Below are 26,958 nucleotides of genomic sequence, written 5' to 3' on the forward strand. Positions count from 1 at the left end.
TTGTGATTTATATATGATGTGAACTTATATATATATATATATTTTAAATTACTTATAAAGTATGTAATTATAAATACTTTAAATTTATTTTTAGCTTTAATTATGTACATATTTATGCTTTTCTTTAGCTATTCATTTATCTATTTTTAGCTTTAGCTTAGCTTGTAACGATTAAGTATCGTTAACAGAAAACAGTTGTAGTAAGCTCAAGTGGCAGTGGACTGGTCACATATGTCGCAGAACTGATCAGTAATCGTTGGGGTAGACGCGTTCTGGAGTGGAGACCACGAACCGACAAACGTAGTGTAGGACGCCCTCCTGCTAGATGGAGCGACGACCTGCGCAAGGCAGCTGGCAGTAACTGGATGCGTAGAACCGAAGATCGGGGTCAGTGGCGAGCTTTGGGGGAGGTCTATGTCCAGCAGTGGACTGCCGCAGGCTGATGATGATGAGCAGAAAACAGTTTGCTATTTAGAAAAAAAACGATCATAATTGAATATCCAAATATGTACATTATAGAAGTTGTCCGTTATTGTATACATGATTAGTGGTTTAGTGGCACTGGATCATTCCGTATCATTACGAAAGATGTGAAAAATATTTTATCGCACACATACGTGCATCCCCCACAATCGATGAGCCCTTCGGGCTGTTGTATGTCGGCAGTTTATTTATGAAATGTCGACATAGACATAATACGTCCGTGCACAGTGTAATGTTGTGCGTATTATATGTAGTGTATGTCTCCCGGCGATCACAGAGGGCGAGTCGAGACGGGTCTCGGGCGAAATATCAAACGTCGACCACTCAACTTGATCGTTATGAAGTATAAGTTATGTTAGTAATACATGTCTACATTTTGTAACGTAGGCAGCTCGAAAGGCGTGCGGCGGCAACGGCTTCGTAATTGATAAAAATAAATTAATGGAATTTCAGTAACGCTTTTTTATAATAATATTTTTTTTTTCTATTTACGATGTAATAAAAATACTTTTACGGTTTAATCTTGCGTAATACATTTTGAAACGTATGCAGCTCGACCGACGTCGTAATTGATAAAAATAAATTAATGCAATTTGAGTTCAACGTGTCATAATAATTATTTTTTTACCTATTTACGATATAATAAAAATACTGTTACGGTTTAATCTTGCGTTCTTATTTTCATGCTGACGATTGTTTCTGACGCATACCTTACGACTATCGATCGGGATTAAACCGTAAAAGATATTTTAATTACGTCTATGACAATGTTCACGATGTGTCTGTAACTGTTTATTAGAAATGAAAGATGAGACGTCCCGCCACGCGGAGTACCGCCGTGTGATGTCGTCCCTATCCCTGGTCCCTCGGAACACGGCCCGGAAGTTGTTCGCTCATCTACATTTCCTGCACACGATGTCGCACGCGAATAAAATGGGCGCAGAAAATTTGGCTTCCGTTTGGGCGCCCACAATAATGCCGACCGCTTTGGTAATTAGACGCGAATCGATTTATTTATTGAATAGTTTACGAGAACCATCTGATACATAATTTTTTGTTTGTTAATAATCTCGATTTTTATGTTTCTGAAATATCTGAAAATATTGGTGCACATTCATCCCACGTGAACTTTAATGTCCATTTTTCTGATTTAAATTAAAAACAGATTTGCTTTAGCCACCCGTGCCATGTTTTAAGTGTTTTTTACGATATCTCAAATATATCGGAATGTCTAAATTTAATGGCAATATTGGTCACATTCACCTAAAGAAACAGTCGAAAACATTGTTCTAATTAATTTAAAATTTAGCCACTAATCTGTTCTTCGAAAGAATGATTGTCTCAACGAATTAAATTTAAATTGTTTTTTTTTTTATGTAGACCAGCAACAATTTGCAAACGGCCTGGTCGTCGAAAGAGGTGCTGGTCGTTAGAGATCTGATCGCGAACTTCGAAGCGATATGGGAGCCTACTGATGCGGAGAAGAGACGCGAGGCGGCCGTCAGGAGGGTACTGATGAGGGTGTTGAGTAATTCAGCCCCGGCGCCGCACAGGGCCGCCGGCGACCTCAAGGCCTGGATCCACGTGAACGACAGGAGTCAGTGCTATCAAGTGGCGGTAAGTCGATGTCTACACGCACGTACCGTACGCTACTCGCTCTGGAATCGGCAGTGAGACGTGTTTCTCGTTCTTCAAGTGTCTCCTGAGACCGGGCTTTTGCTGTCCGAACCCTCTGAGAGCTCAGAAGGATTTCCCTATCAGTATAGGTCTCAGAGTCAAGCGATAGTGCATGCGCCTCGCGATCGGCAGTGTGACGTGTTTGTCGTTCTTCAAGTGTCTCCTGAAGTCGATGTCTACACGCACGTACCGTACGCTACTTGCTCTTGGATTAGCCGTGAAGCAGTAATGCGTTTCGGTTTGAAGGGCGGGGCAGCCGTTGTAACTATAATGAGACTTTAGAGCTCATGTCTGTTTTTTTTTATTAGGCACACAATACACACCACTAGCTAAAAATATAAATAAAAAATAAGAACAGGTGAAAAAAAATATCTGGCTTGCAACATAAACCATGTGCGCACTGTTGACTAGACACACGCATATACACTCTTTTGTTTATTGTTAAAGTCTGTGGTCCGTTTAATATAATTAGGTATGGTGTGGTGTAAGAGGATTTTGCCGAAAGTAATACATACAGACAATTGAAAATATAAGGTTAGATGCAAAAACCGTCGTTAAAGGCCCAATGAACTAAGTCCAAGCAATTTACAAAAATAATACCAAGAAAAAACACTATCGTATCGTCTAATTTCGTTTAATAGAACGGAAACCGAACGTTGTGCTTGAGACGCTTTCTTTTTTGGTCCGGAGGAAATCGCCGGACTCCCACCCTCTAGTGGAGATGGCGCTCAACAACCCACGTCCGAGCCTCGCATGAGACAAAACTCATGAAAAGGCAAAGGGGGGAGAGTGAAGCGTTCACATCCCCCCCCCCCTCCCGGGACGCCGGAACAGCGATCGTCGGCCACAACCACCAGCCCTCTCGGTCGGCAATAGACAGATTTAAAGAAAACTTTAACAGGGAACAAATTAGCGACAATGTAAACGATGCTGTTATTATTCATAATTAGTTATTGGAGCTTTATACGCTCGTTAAAAGAAGTTCATTAAAAAGTATCGCTTATTTATTTGTGTTATATATAAATGAAAATTAGTGTTTGTATGTTTGTCCTCTCTTTATTATTAAACCATTCGACCGTTTACGGTGAATTAGTTTAGTAACGCAATTTATTGATAGTCCAAGGAAGGTTGATGTTACACTAACATCAGGGCACAATAGGTGATGCCCGCGTAGTTTCAAGAAATGGTCGATTTTTTTTAATGTGTGATTACTGGTGGCCTGAGGGCTTTCCAGTTTCTCCGGGACAGTTGGTCGAGCAAAGGCTCAGCCAGAAGGGGTGGGATTTACTAACAGCTGCCCGAGTGTCTCCGAAAGAGACCTAACGCTGAGAAGATCTGGCGAGATACTCAGCGGGCTGATGCATGGGTTAGGTTGCACGTCGAACTCTTTGCAGGGTTCGACGAGTAGGGCTACCAGGGTCCCTAAGGCTGCTCCTAGTGTTAGAGCTGAAGGTATCTAATGCAAAGGTTATTGGATCTGATGGATCCGTAAAGACGTGATGATTTTCGTACAGACATCGTTACAGCGTAACGTAATGTAATATAAAATTCATTACTTTAAATCATCACGTATCCGAATACCGCACTTTAATGTCATGGAATGTACGTACCGTGCCTGCAATATACAGAGTGGTATATATAGTGTTCCGGCGGCAATGCACGTGATCCAAACGTTCGACGCGCACGCTCTCCCCCACGCTGTAGTTTTAAATTAAAACGGAAATCCTAGATATATCCAGGATGAGATTACCCTATGTTCCTTCCTTATCTGCATGTGAAAATAGAAACGACTCGATCGGTCTGAAAAATATCCGTATGGATATTTGCTAGCGATAAACAACTAAGATTTTTAAGACCTTGATTTTAACATTTGTAAACAGAATCTTTGAAAACAATATGCAAAACCCCAGTGTATTGCACTAACTAAGCTGCGAAGAAGTCGTTATATTAGCGAATACGAAAAAAAAACCATCATGGTGCACTTTATTATATAGCATCGTAATATTTTTTTTGTGGAACTTCAATGTGCAGACTCGATTATCTTTACAAACAAATTAAAACAAAAATCTGGCTATATCGCGTAACTTCCGCTGTAGATAACTAATTAAAACTGACAAATTTACGAATTTATAATCAACTTCTTGATTAAAATTTATTTTTTATAATAAACTAGCGGACCTAGCGAACTTTGTTCCGTCACACAGTTTGTTTTAAACACGTCAACTTCAAAATTCTACTATAATTAACCATAGACTATATTACGTTTAGCTGTCAGTTGCGTTTTGTTATTCCATATCAACTGCCTTTTTTTATACCACGTTTTATGTCACGTCCCACGGGAACGTGATAAAAAGTATTCTATGTCCTTCTCCTGGTTCTAAGCTATCTCCCCACCAATTTTCAGCCAAATCAGTTCAGCCATTCTTGAGTTATAAATAGTATAACTAACACGACTTTCTTTTATATATATAGATGTAAACGACCACAAATATAGCAAATCACAAGATAATTGTGAAGTAAGTGTTTTAATTTGCGGTTTTTTTACTACTACATATGCTGATAGCCTAGAGTCTAGAAGCTATTTCGGCTTCTCCTTGACTTCTAGGTGAACTCACGGGGCTCAAACCGGAGTGTTGCTAACACTGGCCCTAGCAAGAGCAGTGTTTCGCAGAGTCTACCACCGGATCGGAAACGCGACCCACTGAGAAGATCCGGCGAAAAATTCAGTGGGTCTATGGGTTACTTTAGTCATCGAGCCCTTCGCCGCAAGCGACGGGTTCGGCGAAGACGGTGATCGGTATTTGCTGTTACAGAACACGCAGTATTTAATATTGACGGCATGCGAAAAGGAGAAAGCGTTCTGTCAAAGGCCACGAAATTTTACAAAATTTAGAACGGCGATTTAAAGTCTTTGTCGTGTCATATAAATGTTTCACGTATTTGTGTACAAATCGCGTTTTAAGCGAGAACACCCTGATTTTCGTCCCCTTCGTCGGTGTCATTTCGAACTAAAACCAGTCACACTGGAACGGGTGTCGCGTTACTGACGTATATGAAGGGAGTTGCCCATAAAATTGGCAAAACTAGACGGTATTTAGCAAAATATTCAAATGTCGTCGTCTGTGACTCCCAAAAATAAAGTATTCGAAATGTTGGAAATAATGAACACGAAATTAAATCGTAAAATAAAGTTTACGGAATTTTAAAAAGTCATAGTTTCGATTCCCACGTCGAGCAAACATTTGTGTGATGAACAGGCTTATTTGCTCTTTGTCCGGTTGTTTATTAAGTATATATGTATTTACATATTTAAAGGTGTGTAAGTATGTACACATGTCAGTCTCTGGCAGTCATAACACCGGGAATCCTCACTTGGGACTGATGACCGTGCGTGATTTCTTCCCCATTATTATTATAAATGTCAGTTATGTTTCATTAAATTTCCAACCGATTGGTTTTCGAACCTATGATTTCAAGGCTTGAAATACAAATACAACTATATAATCGGTTTCAATATCAGTGTTTGGACCTATAAAGTTTTTATTTCACATTACTGGCCATTTCAAAACGTTATTTGTGTATGACTGGCAATGAATTCTAAATCAAAATTGAATGTTTTTTTAAAGATATGGTATTCTATTTTCAAATTTGGTCAATTATTATTGATTGGTGTTTTGTTTTCACAACACTTTTATCTTTTTCATCAAAATGGTCACAAAAAAGGCGATTAATTATGGAATACCGGTGTCGTCGCGGTAGCAATGCCGCACAAACGGCTCACAACATTAATGAAGTGTACGGAGGGAACACTACAAAACGAACGCACGACTAGTTATTGGTTTGAACGCTTCCGATATTGAAAAGTTGATCTAAAAAAATTAACCCCGTAGGTCAGCCGAAAACTAAAAGAACAACGAAGAATTAATGGCAATAGTGGAAGCTGACGATACTCAATCTACCGCTGAGCAGCTTTCAAAATTAGCATCAAAACAATTTTGGTCCATTTGCATCAAATTGGCAAAAATACTTGATAAGTAGATGATTGTTTGGTCATCTAGTACCGTTATGATTGACCGCAACTTCTTGCCAAATGGCACCAGCATTACTTCGAATGTGTTTTGTGAAGAACTGGACACAATGATGGAGAAGCTTTCAAATCTCCGGTCAGCCTTAGTTAATCGCTCGTCCGGCTGCTCCTACATCCCTGCTTCTCATACCTGAACTTGTGCTGACAAACTTTTATTTTTCCAAAGCTTGGACAACTTGTCAGGGAAAAAAAAACAAAACCCTAGAGGCAATGCAAGATGCCTTTATAGAGGTTGTTAGCTCTTGTACGCCTGACTTGAGATACCTCGAGGGGTGCACGTTATGATTGATAAAAACAGATATATTAAAAAAAAATCTTCAATTTTTTGTACTAAACGACAATTTAATAATAAGAAGGCCTAATATAAAAGTGTCCATACCGTTATTTTTGAATATGACTTATTTACTTGTTGTTATTCTTTGTTGTAATTTTTCCAAATATTCGTTCAAAATCGGAAATTTTTTAAATGTAAAATGAATTAAATCAGTTTTATTCATTTTAAATTCCATATTCAAACGCGCCCGTAGTGAGAACAGACCGTTCAGTGTTACCCGCAAAAAGTTAATTAACGATACGGCGAGGGCTAACCCTAAATGATAGAGCTTTTAGGCGTAAAAGGGGGGAGTGGAATGTAATTACAATATGCAGTGAACTTGTGTGGCGATGAAATTACAGAGTAGAAGGGAACTATTCTCGATGTCGAAACGATAATAATCACACGTAACGCGAAACAATACTCTGTTGACGAACTAAGCGTCAATAGTTCTCAATAGTGATCAAGGGCATACTGTGAGTTCACAACGACATCTGCCATATTATGTCTTGAAGTATCGTTTACCTCATTCGGAGCGTGATACAGTCGTTGTACCGTACAGCTGAGTGACCTCGTGTCTCGGAGTGGCTCTGGACTCATGACTCTGACCTCTTAAGGGTCCGCGCGGGTAGGTACCACCAACCTGCTTATTTCTGCCGCGAAGCAGTAATGCGTTTCGGTTTGAAGGGTAGGGCAGCCGTTGTAACTATACTTAAGACCTTCGAACTTATATCTCAAGGTGGGTGGCGCATTTACGTTGTAGATGTCTATGGGCTCCAGTAATCACTTAACACCAGATGGGCTGTGAGCTCGTCCGCCCATTTGAGAAATAATAAAAAAAAGAAAAAAACGTTCTGCTGTGGCTATTATACGTAAAACCATCGATTTCTTGTATATAATTCTTGTATTCCAACTAGCATTGTACGCAGGATAATGAGCATTCTCAGAAATTGTTTTTTTTTTCTTTAGCTCACCCCTAACAAGACAAGCTCCGACGTATGCATAGAGTTATGCGAGAAGGCCAAAACTGAATCGCATCTGCTGATGCTCGAAGAGGTTGTGTGTAACGAGTCGATGCGTCGTATAGTGCACATCGACGAGATCGTACTAGACGTGGTGCTCAGGTGGGGATATTGGGACGAGGACGACAGAAAGGATAATTATTTGCTGGTGAGAGATAATAAAACGCTTCAAGATATGGATTCGTTGAGACAGACCACGTCGCTTGTTTGCGGCGAAATGAGGTTCGCAAATGAATCGATGAAGACATTCAAACAGCACATGTTCGAACTGCAGAATAGATGTTTGTGTTACTTCAAAGATAAACAGGTAATGAGTTTTTTTTTTGTGCTCTATTTCGTCCAATACTTCAAACGTAACAATGAATAATAAATCGCGCCATCTCTCTCGCACCTAATGGCGATGACGTCATAAACCACAATGGTGATTTTTTTTTTACTTCACAACAACAACAGATTGGTTTCCTTTTGAACATATTTGTACAATTATTCCTTTTTTAGATTTTAAAATTGTAAATATGTAAAATTGAATGTTATTATCACTTATTAAATTCTTGATAATGAATAGGAATAAACAAACACTAAGTTAAATATTATATTTCTATACACAAATAGCTGCATTTATTATGGAAAATACTACAAAAAAGAAAGTATACTGTTTTTGACCTTTTAACGCTAAGCGCCTACCAGAGTTTTCGGGCACCGTTTGGTAAGTCCGCCCTGAGACAAGGTGGTAATGTCAGTTGTATTTAAACTGGTTTACTACTGGTGGCAGGACGTCTTGTGAGTGCGCACGGGTAGGTACCACCGCCCTGCCTATTTCTGCCGTGAAGCAGTAATGCGTTTCGGTTTGAAGGGTGGAGCAGCCGTTGTAACTATACTTGAGACCTTAGAACTTATATCTCAAGGTGGGTGGCGCATTAACGTTGTAGATATCTATGGGCTCCAGTAACCACTTAACACCAGGTGGGCTCTGAGCGCGTCCACCCATATAAGCAATAAAAAAAAGCTATTTGAATGTGTTAAATATAATTGAAGTTCAATTAAAAACATCGTTCGTCGATACCAATACCAAATAAAACAGACCTTTAATTACAAAGATAACCCTTGACGCGTTTTAACCGAAATGTCGCTTAAACCAAATAGCCTTTCACCAATCGATATAATCTACCACCAATAGATGCTGGGAGCGATCGCATACCGAGAACGCAGCTGCTCATTCTCCGGTGAATTCATTAGTCACCTTTCACGACACCACACAACCAAATAGGTATATAACCGTAGGCCTTATTTGGAGTTAATATTTTCCAGGGTTCGCAGAAAATCGAAGAATGGAACGTCAAAGATATCCTATGGTACATCGGCCACGAACCGAAACGTAATCCACAAACCCGTTGGGCGATCACCTTTATACCGAGGAATAAAGAAAAAAGGTCAGCTTAAAATTGTTACATGCAGTCAATGTGTACATGCTTTGTGGACTAGCTATTACATGAGATTTCGCTCGCGTGAATTTGCACTAAAAATTATAACCCTAGGGCAAGGTACCTTTTCCAGGTAATCATGTCTTCTTAATTATCCTTGTCAACTTTTATGAAAAAGTCTCATGATGATAGATTGAATAGTTAAGACGTGAAATCGTAACAAATAAACCAACAAACTTAGTTTTAACATCATATTACTTTGTCAAAAAGCTACACAAAATATTTAGTCATTCATTATCATAATTTATTTTATCAATTTCAAAATATGCTCCTTCCGAAACGATTACGCCACTTACGCTTACGCCATGAATAATTTAATAATAAAAATGTTTATGAAAACCTTTTTTCCGGAATTGAGTTCAGTTCTCGCCGCGAATTCTCCTTTATATCTTCTGCCAAATGGAAACGAGTGTGACGAAGAGGTAATTTGAGTTTAGGAAAAAGGGAGAAGTCGCCTGGAACCATAACTCGTGAATAAAGTTGTTGCTTGATGGTGTTTGTTGAGTTTTTGGTCTAAAATTCGTTCACCGATGGTGTTATGGAAAGGTGCATTAGTAAAAGACAATAAATAGTTAACATGACCAACTTTTGACGTCGATCAAAAGTTTGGGTTCGGTTTCGTTTTTGTTGAAAGTCGCCACTCCAAAGCTTCTTGACTAGTTTGCATTTCAAACTCGGATATCCACGTCTCGTCACCAGTAACGATGCGTTCCTTGAATGATGGGTCGGAATTGATACGTTCTAGTATGTTCTCAGCGAGTCTTTGGAGAAAATTCAGGTTTTGTGGGCGTTGCCGAGCTGCAAGGCATACCGAAGTGATTAAAATTGTAGGAAACGTCTCGAAAGACACAAAAATTTCAGCGGTAGTTTTATCTCAAACTTGAACAAGGATTTTCAGTCACTATTTCCTTCACTTTTACGATGTTAACTTCAGTTCCGGACGCAGATGACTTACCAGAGCTAAGCAAATTTTTCATCACATCTCGCCCGGCTTTGAAAGCTGTGTACCATTCATCAGCACGTGTTTCTGATAAAGTCAATTTACTGTAAGCCTCCTGTAATACTTTCAAAAATACCATTGGTGCTGCAAAATTTAAGACAAACCCTTTGTTCGATGTTTTCCATTCTGAAATTTAAAATACACATTAGTCATGATATAACTAAAAACAGCACTGTATTTCACCTAAACGACAGATGCAACTCAAACTCCGCGCCAAAATGTAAAACAGTGGTGCCAATCTAACAACAACAAAAAAAAAAAAAATTCAGCTTGGAACCATAAACAAATCATCCATTCGCGTTACTTTTTTGATTGAATGTACATTGCCGTGTGTTTTTTAATATAATTTTTTTTATTATATTTCGTTTCACGCATTTTCGCATTGAACCGATGTTCGCCTGAAAGAGAAGAATATCATCAGAACCAACACAAATATAAATCCATCACGTTAAGATAGTATCCACGATGAAATAGTAACATCGTGTACTAAAATTTACTTTTTATAATCACTATTGCGATGTGAATTTGAATTAGTTGCGTTAATATTCCTAAGAAATTATAATATTAGTGTTTGATATGTGTCACCATTTTGCCTATTTCTGCCGCGTAGCACTCATTTGTTCCGGTTTGAAGAGCGAAACAGTCGTTATACGATAAAATTGACACTCCGACCTCATGTCTCAAGATGGGTCGCGGCTTTCACTTTATGTTGTTCATGGACTCCTGAAAGCAGCTTACACGAGCGATTCGTGTGATCGTTGACCGATAAATAAATAGTTTTTCGGCCATTTGACCGGTTGCTTTATAAATAATTTCAGGAGCAAAGAGAAACCGTGGTTCGGTAAGACAATAGCCGGCGCGGTAACGGAAGATCAACTAAAGTGGATGTCGGCACTGATGTTCGCCGAGCACACGAGCATACTACCAACGCCTCGACTGGTTATAACATAGTCAATGTTTCATAAAATACCTTTTAAGCATGGATTATCAAAAAGATGTACCAGGTCGGATATATTTCCATTTCCAAAGTACTTGTGATTCAGTGTATATTTTTCTTGGCCTTTTTAAATATTTCTTTAATTATAATTTAAAATATTAGTTTTTGGTCTGAATCGTTCCGACCTTGTGCAACTAATGTTGAATGAAAATAAGAAATTTTACTCTTGTAAATAAATAAGTATATTGTTTGGCCCGTGTCTGAGCTAGCTGCTTATCGAGACGAATAGTGACGTCACATATTTGAAATGCACGTGGTATTAACAATCCGAGATCGGTCCTGCGATTTATCGTTAAACGATTCTTAATTAAACACGTATTTGAACGTCATAATCAAAGGTACCACTATGTGATGCATTGATTCGTCAATATTTTATTAAATCATGTAACTTTTTTTACATTTTTATTTTATTAAAACGTCACGATTTTATCGCTGGCAATGATACGTTGCCTTTAAAAGATTCCGTATTGTTTTGTAACAGCTTCAAATCGGGGATTCCATCGACTATGTCCAATATCGCATACGATAGACTGGTGATAAAAAAATGTGAATTAGATGGTAAAAAAAACATAATTTATCCCACAAAGAACACCATGAATATTATTGAACTAGAAAGACAATCATCGAAACGGCTTTTTAAATTATTCAAGTGATTTTAGTAAAATTACCACAAAAAAACCTTGCAGTCCTGTTATTGGCCATCGTCATATAAATCTTGTCTACTATGACTTTAGCATCTCGGCTGTCAGCTGTCATCTGTCAGCTGTCGCTCGAGCTAGGTTTCCATTACTATTCCTCCTAAAAGGGCCACTACATTATTATAAAACTGTCGATTGACTCAACTATGACAGCATCTTTTTTTTAATGTGTGTTTTATGTAAACATAGTAAACATAGAGTATAACTACATAATATGAATAAGAAAAATTATCAGTACATAAAATAATCATAAATGTAATTATGTTTATTTCGAACGTCACAAGAGTTATCAAATTCCTTATGATTTTGTAATAATTTTTTTAAAGAACTATCTTTAATGTTTTTTCTTTTTAATTAATACGTATTATATTGTAAAATAGTTATGTCATAGTTATAATATATTTTATATATAGTTAGTCATTAAGTTCTATAAATCTATTACGGAATATGTAATTCGAAATGAAAATTTTCTATTCGTGTTGGTTTTTAGTTTTATATTAATAGTTTTATTTGGTCAATATATAAAATAATATATTCAATTTTCCCATTGAGCGGTATAAGATTACTTATATTTTTTTGTATGCATGTTATATATCTTTATTGATTAAAGATAATATTACAGACTTGCCGTTTGTTGAATATTAGCTTCGCTTATAGTCGAAGTGCGACAGATGTATTTCGGAAAATCACGTGTATTTATAATACGTGGATTTTTACATGATTTTGGTAAGGCATGGCGCCTGAGTCGATGTGTTTCAATCTCGCTTTAAAATGATCTAGTGGAATATATAGATATCTTGAAACGATTCGCGCGCCACCTACCGTACGTTTACGGCTCAATGCCACAAACCTTACTAGTGTGCTTAGTGCGAGTTGTTTAACGCTATCGATAGCGTAAAACTTAACTCAAATTTGTATGGAGTTGGAACAGCGCCCCTAGCGGCAAACGTAGGGAAACTTTCCGACTATTAGTATCGAAAACGTTAAAAAGCTCACACTAAGCACACTGAAGTGATGTATGAAACTAATTCACTATTGCTCAGGTTTAGAAACGCATATAAGCGAAACAAGCAAATACATTTTTGTTTATATCGATAGACTGGAAACAAGACTCACTTAACTTTTGAACGTTTTCCGTATTAATTGCATAATGATGTACATACTTATTCATATATTATGTGTATTAAACTGAATAATTAAATAAATACAAATGGTAATAAATTAATTATGTACTTGTGAGCGATATCTAGTGTGCTTTTAGCAAAATTCATAATAATCACTACATAGTATAAAAACAAAGTCGCTTTCTCTGTCCCTATATCCCTATGTATGCTTAAATCTTTAAAACTACGCAACGGATTTTGATGCGTTTTTTTAATAGATAGAGTGATTGAAGAGAAAGGTTTATATGTATAATAACATCCATTGGAGAAATCAATAATAAATTACAGTTTCCGAAGCGCTAGTAATAGATAAGTAATTAATGTAGTGTCATCCCTAGTATTCACGGTTAGCAGTCAACAATGTAATGAAAATAGAGCATTTTAATTTTACAAGACATTTATTGTCTCTCTTATAAAGTGATTTAGGAAATCAAGTGTTTTGAATTAATTATATAAACAGTTTTTAATTAAAACGAAGGATAGTTTCCTTTAAGGGAACTGTGAAGTAGATCTGGCGACGCATATTTTATTATTATAAATATTTGTTTTGATAATAACGTTAAAATGATGTATAGTAATCCCCTCTATGACACGGTAGATGGTTCCCCGTTATAGAAAACGCGTTGTAGGAGTATTCTCACATAACGCGCTTGTGTAATCCCATATAACGCGTTATGCACAAATATAATATAAATCACATATTTATACATTTACATACAAATATAATACAATATAATCAATGTTTTTACATTTTACAATTCAAAAATTGGGAACACAAATTTAAAAAAATTAATTTATTTAATTTTATAACAACACAATTGACACAAAGTGAAAAGGTACACAAATTGAATTATGAATCTTACAAATCATTATAAACTTTATAGTACAAAAATATAACAAACTAGCGACCCGCCCTCGCTTCGCTTCGGAAACATTAAAACACACATGAAACCAAAAATAAAAAATAAAAAAAGTAGCCTATGTTCATCAGGGACAATGTCGGCTTCTAATGGAAAAATAATTTTTCAAATCGGTCCAGTAGTTTCGGAGCCTATTCGAAACAAACAAACAAACAAATCTTTCCTCTTTATAATATTAGTATAGATAGTATAGATATCAAATAAAAATATGTTATTTTCTACCTATGCTCATATAGCTTTGAGAGACTATATCAGATTCACTCTAACGTGTAGGTGAGCTCACGGGGCTCAAACCGGAGTTATGCTAACACTAATCCTAGCAAGAGCCGTGCTTCGCAGAATCTACCACCGAATCGGAAACGCGACCCACTGAGAAGATCCGGCGAGAAACTCAATGGGCTGTGTCTGTAGGTTAATTTACTCGCCGAGCCCTTAGTCGCAAGCGACTGGTTTGACGAGAACAATGACCAGTTAGCGTATGAAATCCCCGCGTTGTATGTGGGAATACTCGTGTTTGAAATGCGTTATAAGAAAATGTTTTATAAGGGGGATTACTGTATCTATAAAATCAGCAATATACATATTCTCTAAAATCATTACATTTAATTGGAAATTTTACTTTTATTTAAATTCCATCATAAATACAATATTGAAAGCATCCCGCTCGCGATTAGCAAGCCCGTCGCAATAACAATAATAATAACAATGTATTTAGGGCTACGTACATCGCAGTGGTTAGCGCTGCAACGCGAATATTCAACGATGAGATGTTACCAAAATATATTAATTACATGGTAGAATATTTTAATATTACAAGTGGCAACACTAAACTCTGAGATCCCTGAAAATGGTCCCAAAATTACATACATACATGCTTAGAAAAAGTGTAGTGTTTAGTTTTATGTGAACTATGTGTAAAAAAATACGTTATGTACTACTATTAATAAATTTATTACATACGTCAAGCATGCTGTATTATCAATTATTACAGAACATTAAAGTGTCAATAAATTTTACCCTACTTTGGAAACAACGGCATAGCGATGTATATCGGGTATTTTATACTGAAAATAAAAAAAAACTATATAAATTCCATTTTGATTTTAATACAAATATTTTCGTGTATTGATACATACATAACGTATGCATTTTGTATATCACTATGTAAGATATAGTATATAAAAATAAAATTATGGTAGAGATAATATAATAAATAGGATAAAAGATTTTACCTTTGTAATATATTAATTGTAGTCTAGTTGATAAAAGGGAAGGTCTTCCACCGAACCGGCTGTATTATAGCTCGGATGGACACTTCGATTGTTCTTGTTGAGAACTTTTATGTTATACAGGGTGTAAGGGAATCTTCCACTCAGGAAGCCCATAATATATAAACGTTAGAAATAAAATTATGTGGGTAAGTACCACCGGCCTGTTTATTTGTGCCCAGAACCGTAATGCGTTACAATTTGAAGGGTGGGGTTAGTGAGTGGATAATATAATTCAGATTTCGACCTTATGCCTCAAGACAGAAGGGTGAGCGGCGGTGTTCTGTTTAATCAAAAACAAAAAACAAATCCATATCATTTTGAAGAATTAAATTGTAATTTTAATGCGTTCGGAAGTTCGTTAAGCCGCGCTAGTTAACATTAAAATGCGATTTATTTTTTAATTTAAACACCGGCTTTGTTAAAAATATAATATAGTTTACGCGATTCTTAATGCCGGTCATATGTTGATCTACTGTAATGTATTAGGTAAAACATAGTACATCAAAAATCGATTGCATAAATGAAGAAAAAAAAAGTTGCTTTTAGAAATATGCATTATGTATTATTATAATTAGTGTTGTAAAATAGAATTTACTCCCTATAAATCGGAAGTCGGGGAAACGTTGCGAATAGCTACCGACAATCAATTATCAAGTGCCTTTATAGTTAAAAATTTAAAAAAAAATATCATAGTGTAGTTCTTCAGAAATGCTTAGTCCATCAATTAGACCATCTATAATGCACATATCTTACCATCCATACTAACATATATATTATAATATATTATCGTTATTGTTACTGAATAAACTGTATTAAGTTAAAGCATTTCCATTCGAAATAGACTGAGTATTTAAACGAATTATTGAGATACGTTTCGTTGTAACAATGTAATTATGTAGTTAAATAAATTGCTTCGCATGTTTCCTAAAAACTTTATAGTATATACCTAGTCAGGTCATAAGTATTGTCACACAGTAAAAACTTTTCTTTTAGAATGCTGGCCACAAAAAAGTTTATTGAATTCGAATTTCGAATTGTTCATGAAAATAAAAATGTATACTTTTAGAATTTTTACTCATTTTTAAATATGGAGTGGACGCTTAAAGAAGACCGTGTTGCAGTTATTGCGTTGCATCGTTGTGGTTACGCGCCAATTCAAATTTTTAACATACTGAAAAATTTGAATATAACCAAAAGATTCGTTTATCGTACCATCAAATACATATACATATAGTAACGCAGGGTAAATGAAAGTAAATAAAAATGCTTATTCTACAAATAAACCGCTTTGCTTGTCGACCGTTTACGCTGATATAGCCTCTCAAGGCTATCAGCTTAGGTAGGAAAAAAAACGATTCTCTATTTAAAACCTAATTTTTAAAATAATACCGGGTAATGTTGTATGTACTCTAAAATATTATTTACTAATATCGGTCCATAATATATTATTTCTATCTATTTTACAGAAGTTTTCGCAGGTTTATTATTATTATTATTAATACACATTTATTTAATTTAGTGAGATGTTTTCGAAGTTTGAATTAATTATGTTGCAATATTGTTTGTAATATTGTAATAGAAACTGGCAAAAGATTTTAAATTTATTTTCTTGTATTGTTTTCGTTGAGCATATTAGTGAGTTAGTGGCATAGTTTAATGCGGCATGACTCACGTGCCCTTTTGCCCTTCTTTGGAATGATCAATAAATTCCCAAGTCAAATAGAAATATTCACAAATGTAGGTACTGTTGTAGTGTAATATTAGAATTGTAATTAATCATATAACTGTAAATCATAATATATATTACTGTACTCTACTGTAAATATTTTTTTCAAATATTGTTATTTTAATATAGAATGTTGATGTGAAATCGGAAAAGCAATGCTTAATTTAATAACATATTAACAAAAGTTCATATAATATTTGAATACGTTTTTATAATATTCACTTTTAGCAAAATATAGTATCATAATCTATTTTGTTATTGAATTCTTGATATATATATACTCTTAGAATATATAATAATATATTACTTTAGAATTGTAGGAGACAACTTTGCTGTCTATGGGTTCGGTGTGATAAAATATTATTTTACTTAATTTTATTTTACTTTAATTACTTTAGAGGGGATATATTGTAGCGCTCATAAAACACCAAAGAGACGGAACGTACGTTGCTGAAATGATCTATTGGATAACATTGTGACGGATAATTCGATCATAAACTAGACTAGCTGTACTCGTCCGCTTAGCTGGGCATTTAAAATTAACAATATTATTTCTCACCCCCACAAAGATTCTCATTATTAACGCCCCCGCAACTGTTGTAGGGAGTCCAACTCTCAAATAAATATTAGTCAAACCATTAAGTACATGTATTTTCTACATGAATGCCAAGTTTCAAGTCAATCGGATGCGTGGTTCAGTAGTTATAACGGAACATCCGTAAAAACCACTTTAGATTTATATATTATATACTAGATATATCGGATTCCTCTCCAAAAAATCTTTATGGCATCATTGGCAACTGTTAAAATCGGTTAGGTGATAAGAAATAAATTGATAAGAGCGATCGACAGTCTTGAAAACATCGGGATCACGTCTGCAGCCTTTTGAGGTGAGAAGGGGGAGTGTATCTTTGATTTCGGCGGCTTATAATCATAGAAATCCTGTATTTTATTAGAGAATTTGATCATTTTACGAGAGATTGCATAGGTGTTTGTAAATGTCATTAACTAATAGATCTTAAGGATTTTTGATTGTATTGTTGTAGTTTTATTTTATTTTATAACAATGAGAACATGTTTATAAATGTTCCCACTACCATGCGGGACATGTAGTCTGAGAGTATAGACAGGAATTGTTTAACTAGACCTCTTCTAGGTTTTTATTTGGCAACTGTAAAAGTAGGTGTCGCGGGAAAACGAAAATACCGTAAACACTTGATTTCCTGAGTTACTAAAAATATTTAGTGTTTATCGTACATGCCCTAAGTCTAGTTACACATGGTTGGCTGATTGGTAAATAATAATCGTGTATGTAGTCGCTGTGCATATAATTGGTTTCATTATTATTGATTTGCTTCAATGTCGACTTCCGTGCCGCGAGATGAATGAGAAATATAAATGAATACATGTAAGATACATGAAGAAAAACAAACAGTTATTTGTTGCCTGGTTTACAACTGTAAGCTTAGGACTCTAAGCAGTTTAATAGTTTTTAAATTTCTCTAAACAGCTACTGTTTCTTAACAAATAGTTCGGAGTGATGAATTTTTTATCGTTTGAATCAATTCATTTATTATATTTATACCTGATAATTCAAGTTGATTTAACTTAATCAAAATCAACTGTAATTATTTCACTATTCATTTATATTAGGCTATTCATTTTTAAATAGTTTCAACACAGCGTCGAGTGAAGAATGTAAAATAATTAGGTAAATAAAATTAAGATTAACGAAATAGAAAATCATGTGTCAACGATAAATCTGAATATTATAAATGCGAACGTTTAGTGGACTTATTTACATTTGACAAACGTTTTGATTTTTATACATATATAAAACTTGCGTAATTTATTTAATAAATATATCTCCACGATCAATAAATTCTTATTATATAAATGTAATAACTAACATTAAAAACGGATTTAATTACTTGAATTTTAATTCAGTAATTGAAATTCTGTTTGTTTATCTGCTCGTAGTAATTTTATAAACTCTGTAAAATATTATTCATTGAGGCTTGCACTCACGTGACGGTGGATAATAATAATCTATCTCTCGTGAATGGAATATATTTTTTTGAACGAAAGGTGATCGATCATCCCCGTATATCTTTTACTTTGCCACTGACAACTTGTAAGCAAAGTTTCATGATGATCGGTTGAGTAGTTAATACTTGAAACTGTAACAAACAAACAAACATACTTTCCATAATATAGTAGCAGGTACAATATGGATTTGTAATATATTTTTATTGAACAAACTGAAAAATATGGACTGAAAATTGGTGACAAAATGTTCATTGTATTTTATTGCTCGCATATCAATAAGTGTACTAGATTACTAAATTGCCAAGTAAATTTACTAGAAATATATAATTTTAAGGTTGTCAACATAAAAAAATCCTAGTAATGGATTTAGTTTGATCATATCAAATCATTAATACTAGCGATAAGTACTATAATTACGACTATTCTATTAAACTGGTGTCCCGTCTTGCTCGTTTGCCTCTTGGGAGTTATAAAAAAAAAAAAAAAATTCTACTAGAATCTATGCTATGTTTCATATTGTAAAAATCCTATTATTTACAATAAAACAATGAAACCGATTGAAATGAAATTTAATTTGCGGCATGTCATCATTAATTTATTTCGATGTTTACACATCCTAAAACTGCAATGAAAGTAATATTTTCATTATTAACTGCTTTTAATTGTGCACGCTTATGCATACGTAAAAGCTCTTTATTGTTTCGTGAATATGGAAAAGCGCGTTTAAAAACGATGTTCGGTTGAAAATCTACATATTGGAATCCTTTTTTTCAAAATGTATGTACCGATGTATCGATTTGATCCGCGAATAAAGAAATCTTCAGCTGCAAATATAGAAATAGGGTCGCATTTTTTATCTGCGAATGGTGAAAACACGATTGAAGTAAGCGCGAACAAGAAGCTTTTACAGTATAACTTAATCTGTCCATCCTATTGCCTATGGCTGAGATTAAGAGAAAACCTACAGTACGTTTATCTGTTACAAATATACGCATGTCGAAGTGCTTTCCCTCCTATAAGGGAGACAGTTTTGTATCTCTCCTGATACAAAGGAGCTGGAATATCACAAGTCAATCAGATAAGCATAGTGGACTCAGATTTGTAGAGGAAAAGTCAGACCGGTTTGATAATTAGTTTGTTTTTCTGTTTTGGGCTCCCAACGCTTGAATAAGGCAACACTTTGGGGTAATTTCGTAATGAACGCCCCTCGAAATACAAGCCCGACTCTGGGTAGTTCGAAGAAACACTCTTCAGAGTTGCCTTTCTGGAAGAAGCTACTAAAAGCAACAAGCCCCGGAGAATGAGCAACGCCTGAAAGCGGCTTTATTGCGAAATGTATGCGAAAACATACAATGTACCATTGAAATTGCAAAAATCTATGAAAAAATGTATGGTATGTGCTATTAAGCTAGAGGAAGTAATATCTCACAATAAAGAAATGTGGAGTTGTAATTTTTTCTTTGATTTTTTGTTTTTCTTGTGTATTGCTGAAAAAATTAAGTTGTTTAATTTAAAAATGCATTATTTAATTTGAATAATTAGCACACAATAAATACAAACAATTATTAATTGTCCACCAGTATGTATGTCGCGTAAAAACTAAAAAAATATAGAAAAAGAAAACCAACTTCAATAAAATAAAATGAGATATTATCTATGTAGAACTCAATTCAATATCACTCTCAAACAAATTGAATCAAATTGACATAACACTTAAAAAAAAGTGGAATTGAGAACTACTTCATTTTTGAAGTCTATTAAAAACGTTTACATAACCAACTAAACTACCACTTAATATCATATTTTTTATACTGTTGATCCCTACTCAGTACTCGTATAGTCATCAGCAGTGGCAACCGCCATTCGAGAAGCTGAGGACCGGACGAGGTGGAAACAGCTCACGAAACAGGCCACGGTCAAGTTTCAGGGACACGACCTTCAGTAATGAAGAAAGCGACGAAGAAGAAGTCATCAGCCATTGATGAGTTTGCAAATTTTCAAATTAATCGGATGTCTCAAGTCGATAAAAATGTCGTTCCGTATTACGTAGTTATTTTTATTTTGTGAACTGCTGCAGATACGAATGAACTTACGATCGATCTAGCCTGGTTGATTGATGTTGATGTTGATTTTGTTTGGCCGATAGATCTTGATGGTTATCGGAGCCTATTGTTATTGGGAGGCGTTTATACGAAAAGTAAATCTCCGGGGAAAGCAATAGACGTAGACTGTACACGATAGCGAGGTCCGTGGCGGGCGGCGACGTCGCGGGCGCGCGTGACCGCATGCCACCGCACTGCGACCCCACAACAAAACTAAATTACTTTTTACATTAATAAGCCATATTTCTCTAATTTTCCATACTTTCCGTTTCTTTTAATAAGCCCCGAAGAAAACGTCCCCACCAATGTATACCAGTTGTACTATAAATGCGTTTGACGTCGGATGACTTTTGTTTTACTTTTTGTGAACTCTTTTTATTATTTTTGTTCTAATTAACTTGTGACGTTTTAACTAATTGGTTGACATTTTGAGGACGTTCGTCATGGAAGACAGAGACAGAAACAAGTCGAATCAACTGGCTGAAGACGAGATCAATAGGGTACGTTATTGTGGTACCTACGTGTTATGTGAATGCCATGTGTGCACGCTACTACTCGTAACAACGGCGTGGGTAATAAATACCCGACAAAGTTTCACCTTAACATAAATGTTTTAGTATTTTGAACGGGAACCTTGGACGGGGCTGTGTCGCAACCAATATAAGATTGTGTTAAATGAGTTTATGCCTTAGTTTATGTCATAAATAAGGCAGTTGGTTTTGATCGTAAACTATTTGAAATTATTTTAGAAACATACATGAAACTGAATATTGTTATGCGTTTTTTATGGTTAGGCCAGTAACCAACTCTCGGCCGTCCGATGGTAAATAGTTACCGGAACTCGGAAGACATCAGATTGTGAACATCGATACTCCACTTGAGACATGAGGTAAAAGCCCTCAAACTGGAATGAATGATTGCTCCGCTGCAGAAATAGGCAGGATAGCGATACTTCCCTGTACTGGCTTGTAATATGCTCTACTATATATTCTTTCTTTCTTTCTTCCTTATAAATGACGAAAATTGCATATTTAACAGATTTCATTTTTATTACACTATATCATTCGTTCATTGTGTAAGTGATTTGTGAACATCTGCTACATTCGTATTTTATTACAAAAATTATTCTTCGCGTAGGATAATTCGATAAGAGTACGCCTCTTATTCTTTATACTTCAAAGACCACATTGATATACACGAACATATTTGGCGTTAATTATCAAACTGATATGCACATCCATTGAATACTTAGTCTGGCCATAAATACTGTTACTATTAAAAATTAAAAAAAATCTGTTGCAAGTAACATTTATTACTTTTACAGTGTGTTAGTTTAATACATAAATATAAAACAATTTAAAGTATAAAAAGCTTATTCGAAGTGGTCTCCATTGGCTGCAATACAGTCCTTTAAACGCGGAGGCCAGTTATCAATAGAAGCACGCACTCTTTCCATGGGAAAAATTTTCCCTGCCAATCGTACGGATTGTTTTAGGGACTGCAAATTATCATGGCGTTTAGAGCAAGCCGTACTCTCTAAAACTGACCATAAATCATAATCCAGCGGATTAAGATCGGGACTAGAAAACGGCCAGTCTTCAGCTCTGAAGAAGTCCGCAACGTTCGTTTCCAACCAAGACTGCGTAGACCGAGCTTTATGACCTGGCGCCGAGTCTTGCTGGAAGGACCATTCTTGATTATTGAACATGGCGTTGTTAAGGGCTGCACTACCTTCTCAAGAATGGTATCTTGATACACTTGTGCCGATGTTTTGATACATTTTTCACAAAAGTATGGCTCAGTCACTCCTTCATAGCTAATACCCCACCAAACCATCACTGAAGTCGGATAGTGCCCACGTTGCACTCTGTCGACTAATTGGGAAGCTTCCTTAGAGCTTTGAGCATAAATACGGTCATTTTGTTTGTTAAAATGTTGCTCAATTATAAAAAAATTCTCATCTTTAAACAAAAAATTTCTATGACCTCCCTTTGCGTACCGCTTCAGTAGTTGTTTCGATTTTACCACCCTATTCTCTTTTAAATTATCAATACGCGACATAGTTCTAGGTGCTATCTTCATCTCCCGAGATAAAATATTTTGCTTTCGGACAGGATTTCTTCGAATTCTTTCCCTTATTGCTTTGACCACCTTTTTCGTACGAACACTACGTGGACGGCCAGATCTTTTTCTGTCACAAACAGAGGAGGTCTCCTTGCACCTATTAATAGCCCGGTACACAAACATTTTACTAATACCAAGCGTATGGAGAGTTTTAAAAATTGCATTTGGCTCCATACCTACTTTGTGTAATACAATCACAGCGATTCGGTTCTCTTTATCACCCCACACTATTTTAATATCACAAAATATTGTAAAATGTATTGGCGCCAAAATGAGAAAACTCAATGAGCAATCATATAAAATTTACGGATTCCAAATTCAAATGTAATATTTGTTTATTTTTTAATTGTAACAGTATTTATGGCCAGACTAAGTATATTGTAAGCTACATCATTGATAAGAAACGTGACTGAGTGATAAAATTTGATTATTAAAACCAAATTTTACGATTTAATCTCGTGTTTATTATCCTCATTTTCCGTTTGCCAAAACTGTAAAGTATATTCTAACCCATCGTAAAACTCGCCTAAAATATAATTTGCGTAATTACTATACTAATTGCGACATAAACTTCAAGGTGGGTATACATTTGGGCGGCTTTCACGTTGTAATTAATGTATATGTACTCCGATAACTACTTAACAACAGGTAACCCGTGACTTGGATCGCCCAGTTAAGCATTTTTTTTCTTTATCGTCGTATCACTCTTGTCAGAGCGGTCGTGGTCGTCATGCAGTATCATTGCTGTGGGCAGATGTTATGCGCCTTACGAGTAATCAAAAAAGTGAAAAGAATGTGAAAAAGAACCACCGTTCCTTCTAGGAATAAAAAAAAAAAAATCTTATTTATAGGCTAAACTTTACTTCTATGGAATATTTAGAAATCTCTATCAAATAGCATGTTCTACTTCAAGTGCCATGTTTTGACCGAGAAGGTCCCGTGCTACTAGCTACGCGTAAGTGTCATTACTCTGCATATTTCGCGAAGATTGTAGGCGTATGAATAGAGGAACAGCCGCTGCACAATACAATTGTGACTTCAATATCAAAGCTTGTGTAGGAAATTGATATCGGCGATGTCTAGTCGCTCCGGTAACCACTTAACACCAGAACCGTTGTAAGCGATGGTTGGACGAACCCATCATCATAGTCGGTTACTGGATCGAAGTCAAAACAAAGAACGACCAGCAAAGCCGCAAAGCAAAGCAGGCCGGGTTTTCTGGTAGTAATAAAAAAAACTCATTCCAATTACTGTTCCACGAGTATTATATTGTATCGAAACCAGTTCAAGTGTTTCATACAGTTAGAAATTTACTATCGCTAATTGACTTTCTGAAACAGCTCCCGCGCCACCTGTCGATTCTTGATAGTACTGCGACAAAAGCTTTCCGACGAGTGAAAAACAATTTTACCATAATGTTAAAAATGGATAAATTGGTGAAATTTAGGAACATAACGAGGACAAATAAACATTTATTATTGACCATTTAAAGGAATCTATGTTTAAAATGATTAACAAAAACACTCGAATTAAAATAAACTGAAAATCTAAAATCATTTCGCCTTTTGCCAAATTATCATTGCTACTAATATTTGTGTATGACATATTATATAAAATGTAGGTAAATGTACAGTCTCGCTCCTTACACGATTCACACGAAAGTGTCATGTAGGTCATCTATATATGTATTCAGTCTAAATAATACAGAGCTGAAGTCTACGGCAGTGTCTAGATCACGTGATACGTTCATGAGCTCTCGTATGAACAAGAAATGTTAAGCTTATGTATGTGTCGGACGCACTTCGTTCAGTTGCGTTGCTTCGAAGCAAAATTGTGAGTCGATGTATCTTAGTACATTACAATGTATACTATTTTAATAAATACAATTAAATATTTGTCAACATTCGACTAACTAACAATTTATTAAAGTGTTATACTAGTTTATTTGGAGGTTCTTGCACGCCTGCACGCTAAATTAATATAACTTTTTTTTTATATATTTTACTATAATTTTATTAACTTAAGCGATCCGACTAATATTATACACATTATTTATTAAGAATTCTAATTAGTATATATTATTATTAATGTATTATTAACAATTTGTATAAGTTTTGTAATGTCACTTTTTTTTTTAAATGCGAGAAATAAAAGCCTTTTTTTTTCATTTACTATTTTATTTGAGTATCATTAGCATGATTTTGATTTCAACGTGAAAATTAAAGCATGTCTGTCAATGATCTTTTATGTTTGTCGCTTAGCATCACGTCATGCCCGGTCGTGTGCCGCACAGCCGGTCATCACACACGGTGTTCTCACGCCGTTCTCATGCAGGCCCCTCGTTCGTTTTATCGATACTCTATTTACACCTTCGCCATTAGCATTATAGCAACGACTTCGTTCGACGTAACAAGAACTTCAAAATATATATCTCTAGAGCCCTAATTTAATTGTGCAATTAAGAATGTTCAGTGTTGAAATAGTGTTGCGATGAATAAATTAAGTGACGTAGAAAAGGCCGAGGCTCGGGAGTATTTCGAGAACCAGTTGCGATACGCATTCGTGAAGTATGATAATTTGGACGACGACGAAGAGAATCCGGAGGTAATTATGCAAAAGCTATGTCGTCCAAATTAGCGCTGCAAAGAATAGTGTCCTAGACGAGAATATGAGGCCCATCTGATATGGTTACCGTCACTCATGAACCGCTACCTGCCACTTAGTACCCACCTCAAACCTCATTGTGAAAATGACATGTTTTGACACTCGAAACGATTCTTTCGCTATTTCTTATTTTTCCAAATTTATTTAAGCTAGATGTATCCAATTTTTACATATGCATATGTAACGTCTCATCACCTCTACGACGTCACATCAGGCTCAAAGTAATACAAGATTATTATATGTATTATACAAGGAAATATATTTTTGTTAATTCATATAATTAAAGTCCATACTTAGATTTGAGTGGATTAGTTGTTTTGTAATTAGCACATTGTCTGTGATGCATTAATGTGCACATGTGTAATTTTTGAAAAAAAAAAACGGTTTCTATTTCAATTTTGGAGCTACACCCATGGATTGAACTTGGCTATGCTAGATCGCAATGGATTCATACAAAGTGCGGAAACACAAAACTGATTAGTTTGATTACAACATTAAAGAGTTATATAAAAGCCAACATTAGCCTCTTAAAGTTCTTTTGTGGCTGTAGCGAAAGTTTACAGCGAAAGGTTACACTCAAAACTTTACTCACATTCATCAGTATTACAACTAGACCACTTGCCCTGTTTATTTGTCATTGAAAATCTAATAATTACTCCTTTATGTTTGCATGAAAATTTTATCTTTAAAATGTATTCAAATAAGACATTTCTAAAGGTACGGCAATGCACTGATGTCATGTGGCATTTGAAAGTCTGTATTCAGGGCCGAACTTACCGTCCACCGAATCATTAAAAATGTCACCCCATCATCTACATCCTCCAAAAATTCAAACAGTGCATGGAACACCGTTTCATGAAAATAAAATAATAATGTTTATTTTAAAAACAGAAAGTGTGTGAAAGAGGATGTGCCAGGAAAGGGTGTTAGTGCAGAGATAGGCCTGAATTGAAAAAGAGAATACGTTGCGCCCAGCCCACGTTTTGGGAGGATAAAGCCAAGTAAAAGCCAAGAGTTTATTTTTAAAAACAGAAATTGATCGAACATATTATGTCTGTCTTCTTTATAATTATTTTAAAATGCGATCATACTTCAAACGAGAAAAAAATACTATTTGCCTTTGATATTTCACCATCTCGGGCTCCTAATCTAAATCCAACACCGTATGCATTGAAGTTGTT

General features: G+C 35.4%; 2 protein-coding genes across 2 annotated transcripts in view; both read left to right on the plus strand.

The window, feature by feature from the left end:
• Positions 1–19,444, plus strand: part of RhoGAP15B (RhoGAP_ARAP and RA_ARAPs domain-containing protein RhoGAP15B) — an 86,266-nt gene extending 66,822 nt beyond the window's left edge. The window contains exons 7-11 of the mRNA XM_028178548.2: positions 1,283–1,473; positions 1,864–2,100; positions 7,530–7,889; positions 8,891–9,012; positions 10,882–19,444. Of these exons, the coding sequence (XP_028034349.2) occupies positions 1,283–1,473; positions 1,864–2,100; positions 7,530–7,889; positions 8,891–9,012; positions 10,882–11,014 (1,043 nt within the window). The 3' untranslated portion in view covers positions 11,015–19,444. The remainder of the gene's footprint in view (positions 1–1,282; positions 1,474–1,863; positions 2,101–7,529; positions 7,890–8,890; positions 9,013–10,881) is intronic.
• A 5,864-nt stretch (positions 19,445–25,308) lies between these two features.
• The window catches only part of Dhc1 (dynein axonemal heavy chain 1), a 250,612-nt gene continuing 248,962 nt past the window's right edge, over positions 25,309–26,958 (plus strand). The window contains 1 exon segment of the mRNA XM_089727553.1: positions 25,309–25,717. Coding sequence (XP_089583679.1) covers positions 25,604–25,717 — 114 coding nt within the window. The 5' untranslated portion in view covers positions 25,309–25,603.

This window comes from Bombyx mandarina, chromosome 01, assembly GCF_030267445.1.
Source record: "Bombyx mandarina strain Sakado chromosome 01, ASM3026744v2".
NCBI classification, from domain to species: Eukaryota; Metazoa; Arthropoda; class Insecta; order Lepidoptera; family Bombycidae; genus Bombyx; species Bombyx mandarina.